This window comes from Pseudochaenichthys georgianus, chromosome 21, assembly GCF_902827115.2.
Source record: "Pseudochaenichthys georgianus chromosome 21, fPseGeo1.2, whole genome shotgun sequence".
Lineage (NCBI taxonomy): Eukaryota > Metazoa > Chordata > Actinopteri > Perciformes > Channichthyidae > Pseudochaenichthys > Pseudochaenichthys georgianus.
The window spans coordinates 31051082-31065759 of NC_047523.1; the positions used below are offsets into that span (position 1 = coordinate 31051082).

Consider the following 14678-nt stretch of genomic DNA (forward strand, 5'->3'; position numbering starts at 1 on the left):
CGACGACCTGCCCTTGGGGGTGGATGCCATGGCCAAGAAAGCTGCTCTACGCCTTTCCACCGTAGTGTCTCATTCTCCCTCTCCTGGGGAGAACGTCTGTCAGTCATCCTGGTGGCTCCGGATCGCGTTGGGGCGCCGTGGTAGTCAGAGATATGGTGTTGTGTTCATGGAACCTGTCCTTGGCCAGGAAAAACAGGCAGTCGCGTGTTTAATTCAATTGTGGTCTAGACTTTTTTTTTTTTTTTAATTGCTTGTGTTTATAAATTACCTCGAGGCCGGAGGTTCCCCACCCCTGGCTTAGATGAAACAGTATTATATGCTAAACATTAAATGTCATCATGTAGGCTACATGAAGATAGTTTAGATAAGTGAATGCCTCGTTTAAACTTTATTTTGATTTGATACTAAAATCTAATGTGTGTAAATGTGTTAAATTGTTAAGAATAAATAATGAAAACAATAAAATGGCATGAAGACATGCATAGGAAGACACAATAATACATACTGTTCTTTGAGATACTGTATGCAAACTGCATTTTCTGATATTGTATTCTATTTATTTAGTTAACCTGCAGTGCTACGTGCTTTAACAACTGAAGGGTATATTTATCAATGAACAGCTAGTCTACTATGCAGTGCATCAACTTACTGCTGGGGTTCAGGATGAGCAACTTTTTGTATAAAGACATGTGATGTCAGAAAGAAGAGGTGGGATTTGAACACGCATTGAACATTTTCAAAAGGTATATAAAGTCTTGAAGCTCAATTCATAACCACAACACTTAGGAGTAAAAACAGCACAAGTTTGGAACCCTATCTCTTGTTGTAAGTATACAATGCTGATTTTCATCTATAGCTCAGTGGTATTGCTTTCCTCTGCTAATGCATCTTGTTTTTCGGCCTATAATAATTTATTCTTTTCTCAAAATGACAGGTAAGATGGCAGTTGGAAATATCACCCTGAACTCGGCCGAAAACTCTCCAAACGAGAGCAGCTGCGATGTTTTCATCTACCAGAGAGCTGCTGTGGTCCTCTTCCCTATTTTCTACTCTGTGGTTTTCATTGTCAGTGCGTGTGGCAACAGCTTGGTTCTCTACGTGATCTGCCAGAGGAAGCAGAAGTTTAACTCTACGTCAATCTATCTGGTCAACCTTGCACTATCTGACACCCTGTTCACACTGGCGCTGCCCGGTAGAATTATTTACTACATCCGCCATTTTGACTGGCCCTTCGGTGACCTTCTCTGCAGACTGACCACACTACTCTTCTTCGCAAATACGTATGCAGGTAATATTAGTGCTTCTGTTGACAATACACCACTATATACATTAGTATGATTTTACATATGTACATGTATGCAACCATAACATTATGTTCAGGTTCAGATAACTTTATTATTCTAAACTTTCTGTGTGAAAAATGTGTATTTTCAAGAAAACAGTCTCAAGAGGCCAATTATGCTGGCTTCCAACCCTCATACACTCCAAGAATATGAAGTATAAAGATATTGTTGACTAAAAGTATCAAAATGTGAGTGAGTGACCCATTCCAAGATTCAAGGCTTTTATTGTCATTTGTGCATATCTACAGTGTAGTTATGACAATGAAAATCTTAGCTCACAGACTCCTCCAACAGTGCAACACAATAAAACAGATAATAGCGCAAGTAAATAAAATAAAATACATTATTTGACCCAAATACATGATCTCCACCCTTGTTTATAATCTGTGAAAGTGTTCCTTTGTTTTGCCGCTCTGTCAGCATGTGTTTTGCAACTGTATTTTACATCCATTGTTTTCCACCAGGTATTGGCTTCATGACCTGCATCAGTCTGGATCGATACCTGGCCATGGTGCACCCCCAGCGGCTGCCGTGTCTGCGGAGTGTGAAGGTTGTTCGCAGGGTCTCCTGTCTGGTCTGGGCTCTGGTGTTCCTGGAAGTAGCTCCTCTGATGTTCCGCAGTATGCTTCGTGAGCACCAAGGAAGACAAACCTGTATGGAGTACTTCAACTTCGAGGGCTCCCGCTTCACCCCGTACCTCCTGATCCTGGCCTGCACCATTTCCTTCTGCTGTCCCCTCATCATCATCATGGCCTGCTACGCTAAGATCAACCTGAAGCTACGAGCTGCAGCAAAGCACAACTCTGTAACCAGTCGATCGAAGAGGAATCACAGGGCCAACACCATTATCCTCCTCATCCTCCTCACCTTCATCATATGCTTCAGCCCTTACCACCTCAACGTTATGCAGTTCATGTCTCGAAAGATACACCACCAGGCGACCTGCGAGGAGCTGAGGGCCTTTAAGGTGTCCTTACAGGTAGGAACTGTGGTTGTTAGTTCGTTTGAATTCAAATATCAATGTTCCTTTTCATAATCCATCTTCTCCCTGCAGATCACAGTTTCGCTCATGAACTTCAACTGCTGTTTGGACCCAATCATCTACTTCTTTGCCATTAAGTCCTACAAGAAGCGAGTGCTAAGCCTGTTTAAGGACTATCTGTATACTTCCGGTGCCTCCACCAAAATGACAGCTGAGAACAGCAGTAGTAACACCTGAGAGAAACCACAGGAGGCATACAACCAGAGCCACAGAGAAGACCTAGTTTAGATGAGCCTATTTTAGTCTCTCACTTTGACTAACAAGTCTTTATGTGGGTTATTGTGCATGTGGAGTAAAGGTGCGATATAATGCAGAAGAAATACAGTTTGCAGTGAAAACAAATACTTGTTAACCCTTCTGAATTGTTAAAGGGCTGATCACAGTCATGTATATTTGAGACAACTGCATTAAATTATGTGTTCTTTATACATATTATTTTTATAACATGATGATATCTCATGTTTATCATTGCCTTTCTTCTTAATATGTGTGTGCCCTTCAGTATTAGTAATGTAAACATGTATTTGTTGTGTACTTTTTCTGATTATGTATGTGTACAGCGTGAAAGAAATGTCGTAAACTAGACAAATAAGCTATGCCTTTTACTCATCTCTGCAGAAAACCTTTTGTGGTGATTAATATAGCACAACGGAAACTCTCACTTCCTTCATGTAGGGAGAAATGGACCAAGTCATGTGGCAAAAAAAATAAAAAAAAACAATATAATCTAGTAGTGTGTGTGATTGGTTGGAATGATGAAAATTGTGAAACTGTGATGTGTGCGATCAAAGTGTGTTTCACATATTCTCCATAGTATATGATATGCAAGCATTTTGGTTAGGCCAAAATGAGAACATGTCGCATATCTCTCTTTATCCCACATACCCACATCTGAGTTTTGTGTGGGAGTGCGTAGATAAACTTGTCACCACTTCCTCACCCACCTTTCCTGCTCCCCCTCACATGACTCCCCCTCCCCTTTACATTACAGCTGGGTCCCACAAACTGTGTGTGTGTGTGTGTGTCTTACACATTTGAGCAGGTGCACGCTGCTTGTTTAGAGTGCAGTGCCGTATTTAAATATAACCTTTAACATTTCCTGTGTTTTTGGAAAAGCTGCCCTATGGTTTTGCATAGACAGCAATGTGCACAAGTATCCTCAAGAGGGATTGTTCAACTAGTTTGAATGATTCCTGATGTGTTTCATTATTGTTGTAAAACACAACAAGATATACAAAACATTCATTAGGAGTCTCTGAAAGTCAGATATTAAGTCAGTAAGAGATCAAATGTGCATTAGAAAAGAAAGGTGTCACCACTGGGAGAAAGTGACCCCTGTATTGCATTTACTAATTTCATGTTGTTAATGTCAACGTATAGGATAGAGCAGTTTTTTGTTGTTGTTGTATTTAATATTCCAGAAACGCTGTAATGAATCAGTAGGAACTAAGCCAGACATTAGCAGTGATTAAAACGTCATACTGTAGTTTTATTACCACTTTTGTTTTGTTTTTTATGGATAGATAAAGAGCGAAAAAGCAGAAGCAATCGTACAAGGTTTGACGTGGGGTTGGGTTTTCACAAATGCACACTAACCTTCAGTTCAAGAGATTATCTGTGGTTCAAAAAATGTTTTGCAAATGATTTACAAACTACTTCTTTCATTGCTCTACAGTATTACTAGTACTTAAACCTGATTTACACCTGATCGCCAAACCAGAAAGGTAGGAATAATGTTTTTAATTTGGGACAGTGCAATATTTCACATTAAAGATGTTCAATTGGACCACACACCCTACCCCATCATATAGTAAACCTGCTTGAAAGTAAGACCTCTAAGAAAAGTGATTCTGTTTTGCTATTTGTTTGGTGCTGTCGTTTTGATTTATAGTCGCATTTTATTTCAGATGATAGCCTTAGACTTGTATTCTGTAGAATCTGTTTGAATGTAATGTGTTTAACTGCATTTGAAGCCGGGTAGCAGTCAAATAACGTCAATTAGGATTACAAAAATGTCTGCAACAATGTAAAGAGTAGTAAATACATTGGTGTGATTTACTGAATTAAATCCACAGTACTCAGAGGACAAGTGTAAACCTTTGACCTAGACCCACTGCTCCTTAAACCCACTGTTTATAAGCTGAACCTCAACATCTGCAGTACTCTTTCCCTGCCAGAAGAGAGCAGCATTAGTCCAAGAAGAAGGGCCTTGTTTTAGAAAATGACTTTAACAGTTTTGTGTTGTGTGGACAATTTTGGACATGTGGCATTTTTCATCAACTCAAAGAAATATGCTCTTCAAAATTGCAGTTTTTCTGAATTTTCAAAGACATTTTTGATTTGATAAACTGTTTTGAACAAGTTCTTGTGGCACAGCAGAAGTAATGGCCTCTTGAGTACGCAAAGTATAAAGCCACAACATGAGCATTACAACACGTCCTCTGCTGTAACAGGCTCTGTTTGTAACTGATCCACAGTGGAAAGGTCACTGCAGTCACATGACGCCTATAATTCAGATACAGACGTTTTTAAAAGCGTTTTTAGAACTCTACTACAGCACATGTGATTTCCTATTAAACTGTGTCCATAGGGCTAATGTACTCTACATTTTAAATACTTTTGAAGGTGTTTTGGGTGGTCAAAACAAAGTAGAGTAGTAGAGCCAACACCACAAAATGTGTCACTGTCCTATTAACTTTGACCTTTCTATATGTTGCACACACATGCTTTACCATTGCCACATGCATTGGTCAAAATGTTGAACAACCTTTGTTGCAGAAGTGAAAACACAGTCAAATACAAACAGTATTATATAAACAAAGAAAAAGAAAATTGCAGAAGCACTCCAGTAGATGTGTTAAAGATGTAACTAACTTTGAGGGGTGAAAACAACCAACAAATATATGTTTTAGGATTCATTGACTGGTACATTTAAATATTATGAATAAAATATCACACTAGTGATGTGAAATGTCATCAGTTGGCCATGTCATTTTTTTTTCCTGATGAAAAAGAACAGCAAAAGCAGTTTCCTGTAGAAACATGATGCAATCTCATCTCAACCACGTGTTGAACAACAGCGGAGAGGCGTTCTATCACACCGTACACACTTCAACATCATCAGAATGAATGCAAGTGTGCCCCATGTATACAAGCAATGGTGCAGTGTGAACACAGTAGTCTTTAAACAGTTAGACATGTGCTATTTTAAAACATTAAAGGGTACTATTACTCATAATCTTTTTAGGTGTGGAGTCTTCAATTTAGATTGTTAGCTGTTAAATACACGTATTGTTATCTTGATAGCACAGAACAAAGGCATTTCTGAGATGTATTCACTCTGGCCAAACAGTATCACACAGCGATCTAACATGGCTGTAACATTATATAAAATAATCTGTTAACACACAGAAAAAAGAAACATTACGATAGGGGAATGCTTTAACGATAACATGACATCCTTCTCCTGTATAAACCCCTGCAGAGCAACATATAAATGGGAGCATCCATGAGAGATAACGGTTTATTTCGACAGATACAGCTTCATAGGAAATCCTTTTAGAAGTGTCTGTCTGAAAACTTCCTTAATTGTGCGCAGGATGTTCACAACACTGATTCTTATCAAATGCCAGTCTGACCTTTTCTGAACTACGTTTTTCTGCATTTAATCATGGCCCAAATCATTGCTTCATGTCTCCATTTGAAAGTAAGGTCCTAATAAATAAACTAACAGTTAACTTGTAAAAACCACTGTAAAAGTGGCTTTTCTTCTGGGATTCAGTTCCATTGTTCTCTATTAATAGCCACGGCGGAGCATGGTGTGCGTTGTCTGTCAGCGACGGGTGTGCACGGCCGTCTGATGCCCGGTGAGTCAGACCCACAAGGCTGGGCCATGAGGAAGTTTAACTGTTTCCTCTGCCTCGCCGCCGGACTTGTTTTGAACAAAGGAAGGTTGTGGTCAATACGAACTGAATAAGATTCTTGTAGATGGGCAGTAGTGTAAAGTCACTAAGTAGATTTACTCAAGTACTGTACTTAAGTACACCTTTAAGGGACTTACTTGAGTATTTCAACTTTTTTAATCTTCTACTCCACTACAATTCAGAGGTAGCTCGTGTACTGTTACTCCACTACATCATGTAATAGCTTTCAGATTTGGATTAATGATGTGAAATATAAACAACACTTAAATTAGACTTTAGTTACGCCTGGAGTAAATTAACAAGCTACCCTTAAGTATACAAAGAAATGAAAACTAGCTGCATCTTTACCAGCTTTGATAAACACACTAACGCGTCAATATTTATAGTCTAAATATATAATACATTATTCTGAAATGGGCCAATCCGAATAATGAGTCATTTTACTTTTGGGACTTAAAGTTTGATGCTAATACTTTTGTACTTTTACTTGAGTAACATTTGATTGTAGGACTTTGTAGGACTTCTTGGTTGAAAGCCTGTCTTCAATTATTTTACAACTTTTATTTTTAACATAGTCTACCTACACTCTGGCACTTCTACTTTTAATTAAGTAAAACATCTCTGGATATACGCTATCCAGCAGCATTTAACTATGAGCTTAATTATTTACATACCCCATATAGAAGTCAAACCAAAACTAGTTTAGCTTTTTTGTATTTTGCACTAGTACTTTTTCTGTGCAGGTGATATAAAGTACAAAGCAAAAGGCATGTGACATAATAGAGCAAATCCGTGGTTGAATAAAACAGCTGTGCAATGGTAGAGAGCGGTACACAGAAGGGCGGGTGTAATTCAAAGATGTGAAACCACAAGTGTGATTCAAGTGAGCGCTTAGGCTTCTTTTAGGGCAGAGTTACACTAAATAACATATTTTATTATAAATTGCTTATTCTCTTCACTTCTTTTCAGCTTGACCACATCTAACATTTGAAATGGTCTATGATCTCTCACTCAAAAGCATATTTGTGTTTCGATCGTGTGCTCTTACTCCTACACCTCCTCCTACAAAAGTCTTTGCTTGTTTGCTGAGGCTTTCTGACTCTGAGGCATCGATGTGCTTTCACCACAGGAAGTCCCTGGTGATTCTGAGCAGGAAGATCTCCTCACACCTGCAATCAGTCCTGATACATGACACTTTTACTTGAAAGCATTTCTTCAATTATTTTACAATTTTCAAAAGAAACTATTATTTGACGCAATACGAGTCGTAGGTCTTCTTTTCTGAAAGTCATTCTGAGCTAAACAACATCAAAACAAAGAAAGGTGCGTCTAGACATAAGGGGAAGTTCTTCATTTCGCTGTCACACATTTACGTGAGAAAGATTCTACATTTGAAATGTTATCACAGAGAATTGCTCTTTCTATCAAAAAGCAAAGTGTCTTACAAAAACAACTCTGACGATCAGATCTGAGAAGCCACATCCTCCAAGCGATTAACAGATTGGATGATGGGTACTTTCATAAAATAGGCCACAGATGGCACAAACTCCACAGCTTAATCAATCACAAAGACCAATATGAAACTAAAAACACCTCATTGTAGTGTCACATGTCATTTTGAGAGCACACTGTTGTTGTTTCCAAAGTGTGTACTGGGAAGAAGTTTTGCAAAAGTAAGAGAGGCACACACACATTGGCAGAGAGAGAGAGAGAGAGAGTTACAACACATGAACACAAAACAAAACAGTCAGACGAATACAGCGGTGGTAAAACACAAATGAAATGGCACATTATCCAGTCAATATGAAAATAAAAGAAACTATTATAAAACATTAAAAACTGGCAATTTAAAACGACTTCGATTATGGGATATAAGAGCAATCACATCGACCAATGGTTTCTGTCCTTAAGGATGTTTGTAGTCACATGTCATTTTGAGAGCACACTGTTGTTGTTTCAAAAGTGTGTACTGAGAAAAGGTTTTGCAAAAGTAAGAGAGGCACACACACATTGGCAGAGAGAGAGAGACACAGAGAGAGAGAGAGAGAGAGAGAGAGAGAGAGAGAGAGAGAGAGAGAGAGAGAGAGAGAGCTACAACAGGATATTTTGTCACTATGGTTACTGGCAGCAGATACGGATCTTGATTTCTGTGTGTCATGCCGCTCTCATTTAGGACAGATCGGTTGTAGTGTTGTCAGGACAGTCCTTATAATTATTGGGTGTCTTCTGGATCAATGTGACTTCATCATACCTGCCGTGAAATATATTCAATCTGTGAGGTAAGTTTACTTTTTCAAACTTTCCTTAGGGTCAAGTTGAATCATTCATGGTAACTTAAACTAACATTCAAAATGTGTGTAATTTACACACATAACTGTATCAGTTTGCAGTTTAGCTTGTAATTGATGTTGTTGAAATGTGGTGTAATTCCACAAAAACATGTGCGAAAGTCTTAAATCTAATTACAAATCAATGTATAAACGATGTCCTCTATCATTTAAATATAATAAATATTGAATTATGAGAAACTGTGGTCTTCTATGAGGCACATTTACTGTTCAAAATACCGCAATCAAACACAGTCACAACACCAACAGTTAGAAGTGAACCACATTCACAAAAGTTCAGGTGTAAAAAAGTATATTCATGACATAAAACACTGATTGATTTGTAAAACTTCAAAACATAGATACATTTTATATGAAAGGCATTTTGCAAAAAAAAAATGTTTCCGCAATACCCTATGACTTTAGTTAATACGCCAGGAAACGAGTGTCTCGCACCATGTGCTCGAGCAGATAGCCACAGTCTGAACGGGTTATCATTTTGGCTCCAACAATATGACTTTCCAAAATGCCTTCCATTCTCAGGCAGAGCACCCTGGGGAGCTGACTTCCTGATAGACAAGCCCATCTTTCAACACCCTTTTTTGTTTTTGTGTTTTTGGAGTGTAAGTGCGAGTGCTGCAGCTGTATTCAGTAATCACAGTTAAGTTGTGGTATTGTTCCCAGACTTCCTTCATGTCACTTTTAGCTACACAAGGCATGACAAACCCCCAGCTATGTCCTGTGAGTCAATTACACGCATGACTGGCTGAATGGGCTAATTTGTAAGACAAGGACAGTTACTGTTTGTCTGAACCCTTTCTTGCCTTCTTCATGCGTAAACAGGATGGAAATGTACCCAGAATGTTCTCTTTCATGCTCTGTCTTCCTATGGTATGTTAAACTGCAAACATATTGCCCAATCATTGCTAAATTCATCAATACGTTTAAAAAAAGTGCTTTACAGCATCAGTTGATCATCAAAACTAGAACAGACGATGTCTTATTTGAACTTTCAACTTTTGTTTTAAGAAATGTGAAGGCTTGATTGTGCAAATTCATGGTTAGTAAAACTGAGGCAAAAGTGAAGTGTGGTGTCTGCTGGGCTTTGCTCCAAAATAACCACAAGGTGGCATTACACACCGCAGAAAGTAAACATTTCTATTTCACAGGAAACTCAAAGAAGTTCAATGAAACTGTTTGCAACCTAAACCGTTAGATATTGGTAAAAGGAAGTCATTTTATCCGTGCAGTCATTATTTCTTCATTAAAGCCTTAATATATGATGAAGTCATCAAAATTCCATAACAAAACAGATATTTATTATTAGAGGCAGACATTTACAGGTTATGTTTTTCTTTACATTTTCTATAATTAAACTGCCAAAAAGTGCCAAGTTTAAAGAAAACTATTGTAATTAATATGAAGTATTATATGTTTCATCCCTTTTGAAAGGAAAGTCTTGCTATTGTTTATTAAGCAAGAGTTGAATTTCAACCAAGGCATATACGCAGTGTATCAGTGCTTTTTCACTTCTGACTTTGTTTCCTCTTAATACACATTTACTGTAAAATAGGAAAAGAAAGGGAAATAAAAACCTGTCTTAACATTTTGAATTTCTCTGTTTGCAGTTACTGGTTCCTTAAATATCAAGATGGGTTCTACAGCTGCCCCGGTGATATTTACGGTCTCAACCACCAACAATGACTCTAATAAAACGACCTGCAACACCCTCTACGCCCACCGGGACTACGCCAGGGTCCTCATGCCTCTTTTCTATTTCATTGTGTTTGTCGTGGGGCTGCTTGGTAACTGCCTCGCCCTGCATGTCATCCGTCCCAATTTGAAGAAGATCAACTCCACCACCCTGTACTCCTTCAACCTGGTCGTCTCGGACATCCTCTTTACCCTCTCTCTGCCTTTGAGGATTATCTACTACGCCATGGGCTTCCACTGGCCTTTGGGCGAGGCGCTGTGCAAGATCTCCGGAATCATCTTCTACATCAACACCTACGCCGGGGTCAACTTCATGACCTGTCTCAGTGTGGACCGGTTCATCGCTGTGGTCCTGCCTCTGCGTTTCGCACGACTCAGGAAGGTCAGTAATGTGCGCTACATCTGTGTTGGGGTGTGGCTGCTGGTCCTGGCACAGACCCTCCCCCTGGTGGGCATGCCTATGACCAACAAAGAACCTGAAGGCTTCATCACCTGTATGGAATACCCCAACTTTGAGAAGGTCGACCACATCGCAACTATCCTGCTTGGTGCTGTCTTCCTTGGTTTTGTCCTGCCTGTGTCGACCATTCTCATATGTTACTCTGTGTTGTGCTCCAAACTCCACTTTTCAGCCAAGTCCAACCATTTGACGGGAAAGTCTGGCCGGAGCCAAAAGGCCATTGGTGTGATCTGCTGCGTTTCCGTAGTGTTTATTATTTGTTACAGCCCCTACCACATCGACATCCTGCAGTACATGATCCGCAAACTAGTGTCTAGCCCTGATTGTGCCGATCTCACAGCCTTTCAGATATCGCTGCACATCACTGTGTGTCTGATGAACCTCAACTGCTGTTTAGATCCGTTTATCTACTTCTTTGCCTGTAAGGGCTACAAGAGGAAACTTCGTAAGCTGCTGAGGCTTCAGGTCAGCATGTCCTTCTCCAGTGCAGTGAGGACGTCGCCTGAAGGCTCCTCCAAGGACATTGTTGATGGCAACAAGATCCCACTCAACAGCTCTATAGTAGGTTCAACCAGTGAAAGACTCACAGAGAGGAGATTCCGCCGGGAAGAGTAAATGAGAAAACTGGCACCAGTTACTCAAGATGAAAGGACTGTTTACGCATGGGCCTGCTTTAATCCGAACCAGTCTAATAGAGTTTGAACATTGAAATGGACTGCCTTCAGGGACTCCAAGCAGCTATACTTAGCACCTGGAACCCTACAAAACAAAGCTCTTTTGGATGAGACTTGTGTCCATCAGAAAAGGTTTATAAAGGAACATGGACCAAATGAATCAACATTTTTTGAACGGAAATTCATCACTTCCTGTATTTGTGAATTTATCAGAAAAGCAAAGATAACAAACTGCAGCGAAGGAAATATTTAATTAAGCATGCTTCTCTCCTGCCCGTAGACTGGGCGTTCATGAGGAAGAACATGTTGGAAGTGGACAGTCGATCCGATACAGTCATAGCCTTATTCAAATGTCTATTGACTGAAAAATGTTGTCAAAGCTAGCCTCATGTACGGTATGTGAAGAGTAAAGCAGGATACTCATCTGAAAATTACTTTTTGAAAGAAAAGAAAGTCATATTTGCAACCGGAAAGTGACCTCACGTCTGATCACATCCTCATTGTGTTACTTTAATGAACTGAGATGTAAAGGTAGAAGTAGTTTTCATTCCCAAATGAAATCAAAATCTCAGGTTATTTGCCTCAAGCTTCATTTCTGCAAACTATTGTAATGTTTCAGGAAATGATACATTGTGCAAATGTCTTGCAAAGGAATGTACATGTACATGTGCACCACATATTTTTCAGTTTTAACATGACCATAGTTGTACAAGTGTGTGTAGTATATATTGTCATTTAATTCAAAGGTGCCCTGTGAGGTTTTGCTTCTACAGAAGATGTGTTTACTTCCAGTGTATTCCCTGCAATGTGTGTTTCATTTAGGTCTAACAAATGTTTTGAGTGCATTTCATTCCTCATTAAACATTTGCAAAGCCATTTTTTCTGTATTCTCAATCCAGCATTGTTTACAATCAGCTGCACTTTGTTAAGAAGGAACCTGCTTGTCTTTGTTTGATCTGATGTAACTCCTGTCTTACGTGTATAGGACGAAATATGTTTTCATATCATTGCTTAAGAAGACCAAATCAACATGCTAATAGTGAAACATTGACTGTTCCCAATACTCTATTAACATTTGTTTACCATGGCGGCTGTGAGTTAAAAAGATAACTTATATGTCTAACTTTAAGTCATACAAACTCTTGTTTGAAACCTACTATGCTATGCAAAGCCTATAAGCAGTAGAAACAAAGTAATTGTCCAAAGACAACCTGAGATAGGATGTTTCTGCCAACATTTTTCGACAACAATTGCTTATTTCTCTCTTCAATACAACTGGGCAACTATAGTATGGGCAATCTGCTGTTAAGATTAGGCGGTAGACCATGTTGATGGCACACATCTATGGTTCAGGTTAGGATACTAAAACAGTTGGTTTGTTGTTGACAGCAGTATGTGGTAATGGTTTTATTGAAGCACAAATTATATGTTACAAGTTGTTTCAACACCCCAACTACATTACTTAAACATTATGCAAAGGCTACACTGCTTCCTGTACTGTTACTGAAGTGTATCATGATTCATGAGATATAAATAATGCACTTCAGTCAGCCAATGAATAAGAGTATGAATTCATGCAGAAAAAGCGTGTTGGTGTAGCATAGCAACGTAATTACAGTACCAATCAATCAATCAATCAATGTTTATTTATATAGCCCAATATCACAAATGTTACATTTGTCTCAGTGGTCTTCACAGTGTGTACAGAATATCAGTATGACAATACGACACCCTCTGTCCTTAGACCCTCACATCGTACAAGGAAAAACTTCCAAAGAAAACCCAGTTTAAAGGGAAAAATGGGAGAAACCTCAGGGAGAGCAACAGAGGAGGGATCCCTCTCCCAGGACGGACAGACGTGCAATAGATGCCGTGTGTAAATTGAAAAGATAATACATTTGCAACATAGGTAGTCCAAATGTTTGGAAATGCATGTGTGTATAACTATGGTGTATAATAGGAAGATGAATCCACGAGGATATCCATCCAGGACCTATGATCCAGGACCACAGCCACGACTCAAGATCCAGCGCTCGCGATCCAGGACACAGGACCGCAGGATCATCCATGACTCCGGATCCCAGCGTATATAGACACCAAAAAGAAAGACATTTGGGGAAGCTGGGTTAATCGGAACATGAGAGTACACGGGTATAGACAGAGAGAAGGAAGAAGTAAGATGTCCCCCGACAAACTAAGCCTATATCAGCAAAACTAGGGGCTGAATCTAATCAGCCCTAACTATAAGCTTTATCAAAAAGGAAGGTCTTAAGCGCACTCTTAAAAACGGATAGGGTGTCTGCCGCCCGAACACAAACTGGAAGCTGATTCCACAAATGTGGAGCTTGATAAGAAAAGGCTCTGGCTCCCATTGTACTTTTAAAGATTCTAGGAACAACCAACAACCCTGCATTCTTGGAACGCAATGCCCTAGTAGGACAGTAGGGTATAATGAGTTCTTTAAGGTAAGATGGCGCCTGCCCATTAAGGGCTTTGTAGGCGAGAAGAAGAATTTTAAATTCTATCCTGTGTTCTATAGGGAGCCAGTGTAAGGCAGCCAGAACAGGAGTAATGTGGTCCCTTTTCCTAACGCTGGTTAGTACACGAGCCGCAGCATTTTGAATCAGCTGAAGCGACTTGATTGACTTCTTGGTACTCCCTGATAATAAAGAGTTACAATAATCCAGCCTAGAAGTAACAAATGCATGGACTAGTTTCTCTGCATCGTTTTGAGGCAAGATATGCCTGATTTTTGCAATGTTACGTAGATGGAAGTAGGCGGTCCTTGAAATTGATTTTATGTGGGCGTTAAAGGATAAATCCTGATCAAATATAACACCAAGATTCCTTACAGTCTCACTGGAGGCCAAATGAATGCCATCCATAGTTAGTATGTCTTTAGATAATTTGTTTCGTAGATTCTTCGGGCCAAGTACAATAACTTCAGTTTTGGTCGTGTTTAACATCAAAACGTTTAAGGTCATCCACGTTTTTAAGTCCTTAAGGCAGTCTTGAATTTTATTTAGATGATTAATTTCATCAGGCTTGATTGATAAATATAGTTGAGTATCATCCGCATAACAATGAAAGTTTACAGAATGATTCCTTATAATATTGCCTAACGGAAGCATATATAATGTGAACAAAATAGGTCCGAGCACTGAGCCCTGTGGCACTCCATGGCTAACTTTGGTTT

General features: G+C 39.3%; 2 protein-coding genes across 3 annotated transcripts; both read left to right on the forward strand.

Moving 5' to 3' along the window:
• The first annotated feature begins 794 nt into the window (after positions 1–794).
• On the forward strand, positions 795–3077 carry LOC117466927 (G-protein coupled receptor 183). 2 transcript variants are annotated; one of them, XM_034110439.1, is made up of 4 exons: positions 795–825; positions 935–1288; positions 1808–2322; positions 2398–3077. In XM_034110439.1, the coding sequence occupies exons 2-4, from the start codon at positions 940–942 to the stop codon at positions 2560–2562; spliced, it is 1029 nt and encodes a 342-aa protein (XP_033966330.1). In that variant the 5' UTR covers positions 795–825; positions 935–939; the 3' UTR covers positions 2563–3077. The 2 variants fall into 2 exon arrangements, with proteins under 2 accessions (XP_033966330.1, XP_033966329.1); XM_034110438.1 differs by lacking the exon at positions 795–825 and having other exon boundaries at positions 928–1288.
• A 5333-nt stretch (positions 3078–8410) lies between these two features.
• gpr183a (G protein-coupled receptor 183a) lies at positions 8411–12358 on the forward strand. The gene is made up of 2 exons (XM_034110683.1): positions 8411–8587; positions 10264–12358. Exon 2 carries the CDS (start codon positions 10287–10289, stop codon positions 11421–11423), a length of 1137 nt encoding a protein of 378 aa, XP_033966574.1. The 5' UTR covers positions 8411–8587; positions 10264–10286; the 3' UTR covers positions 11424–12358.
• The last annotated feature ends 2320 nt before the right edge of the window (positions 12359–14678 follow it).

Excerpts from the sequence above, each read along its gene's own strand:
- gpr183a (XM_034110683.1), top strand. The coding sequence starts at position 10,287 with ATGGGTTCTACAGCTGCCCCGGTGATATTTACGGTCTCAACCACCAAC.
- LOC117466927 (XM_034110438.1), top strand. The coding sequence starts at position 928 with ATGACAGGTAAGATGGCAGTTGGAAATATCACCCTGAACTCGGCCGAA. Across the intron at positions 1,289-1,807 it reads CTTCGCAAATACGTATGCAG|GTATTGGCTTCATGACCTGC; the intron begins GTAATATTAGTG and ends GTTTTCCACCAG. Across the intron at positions 2,323-2,397 it reads CCTTTAAGGTGTCCTTACAG|ATCACAGTTTCGCTCATGAA; the intron begins GTAGGAACTGTG and ends TTCTCCCTGCAG.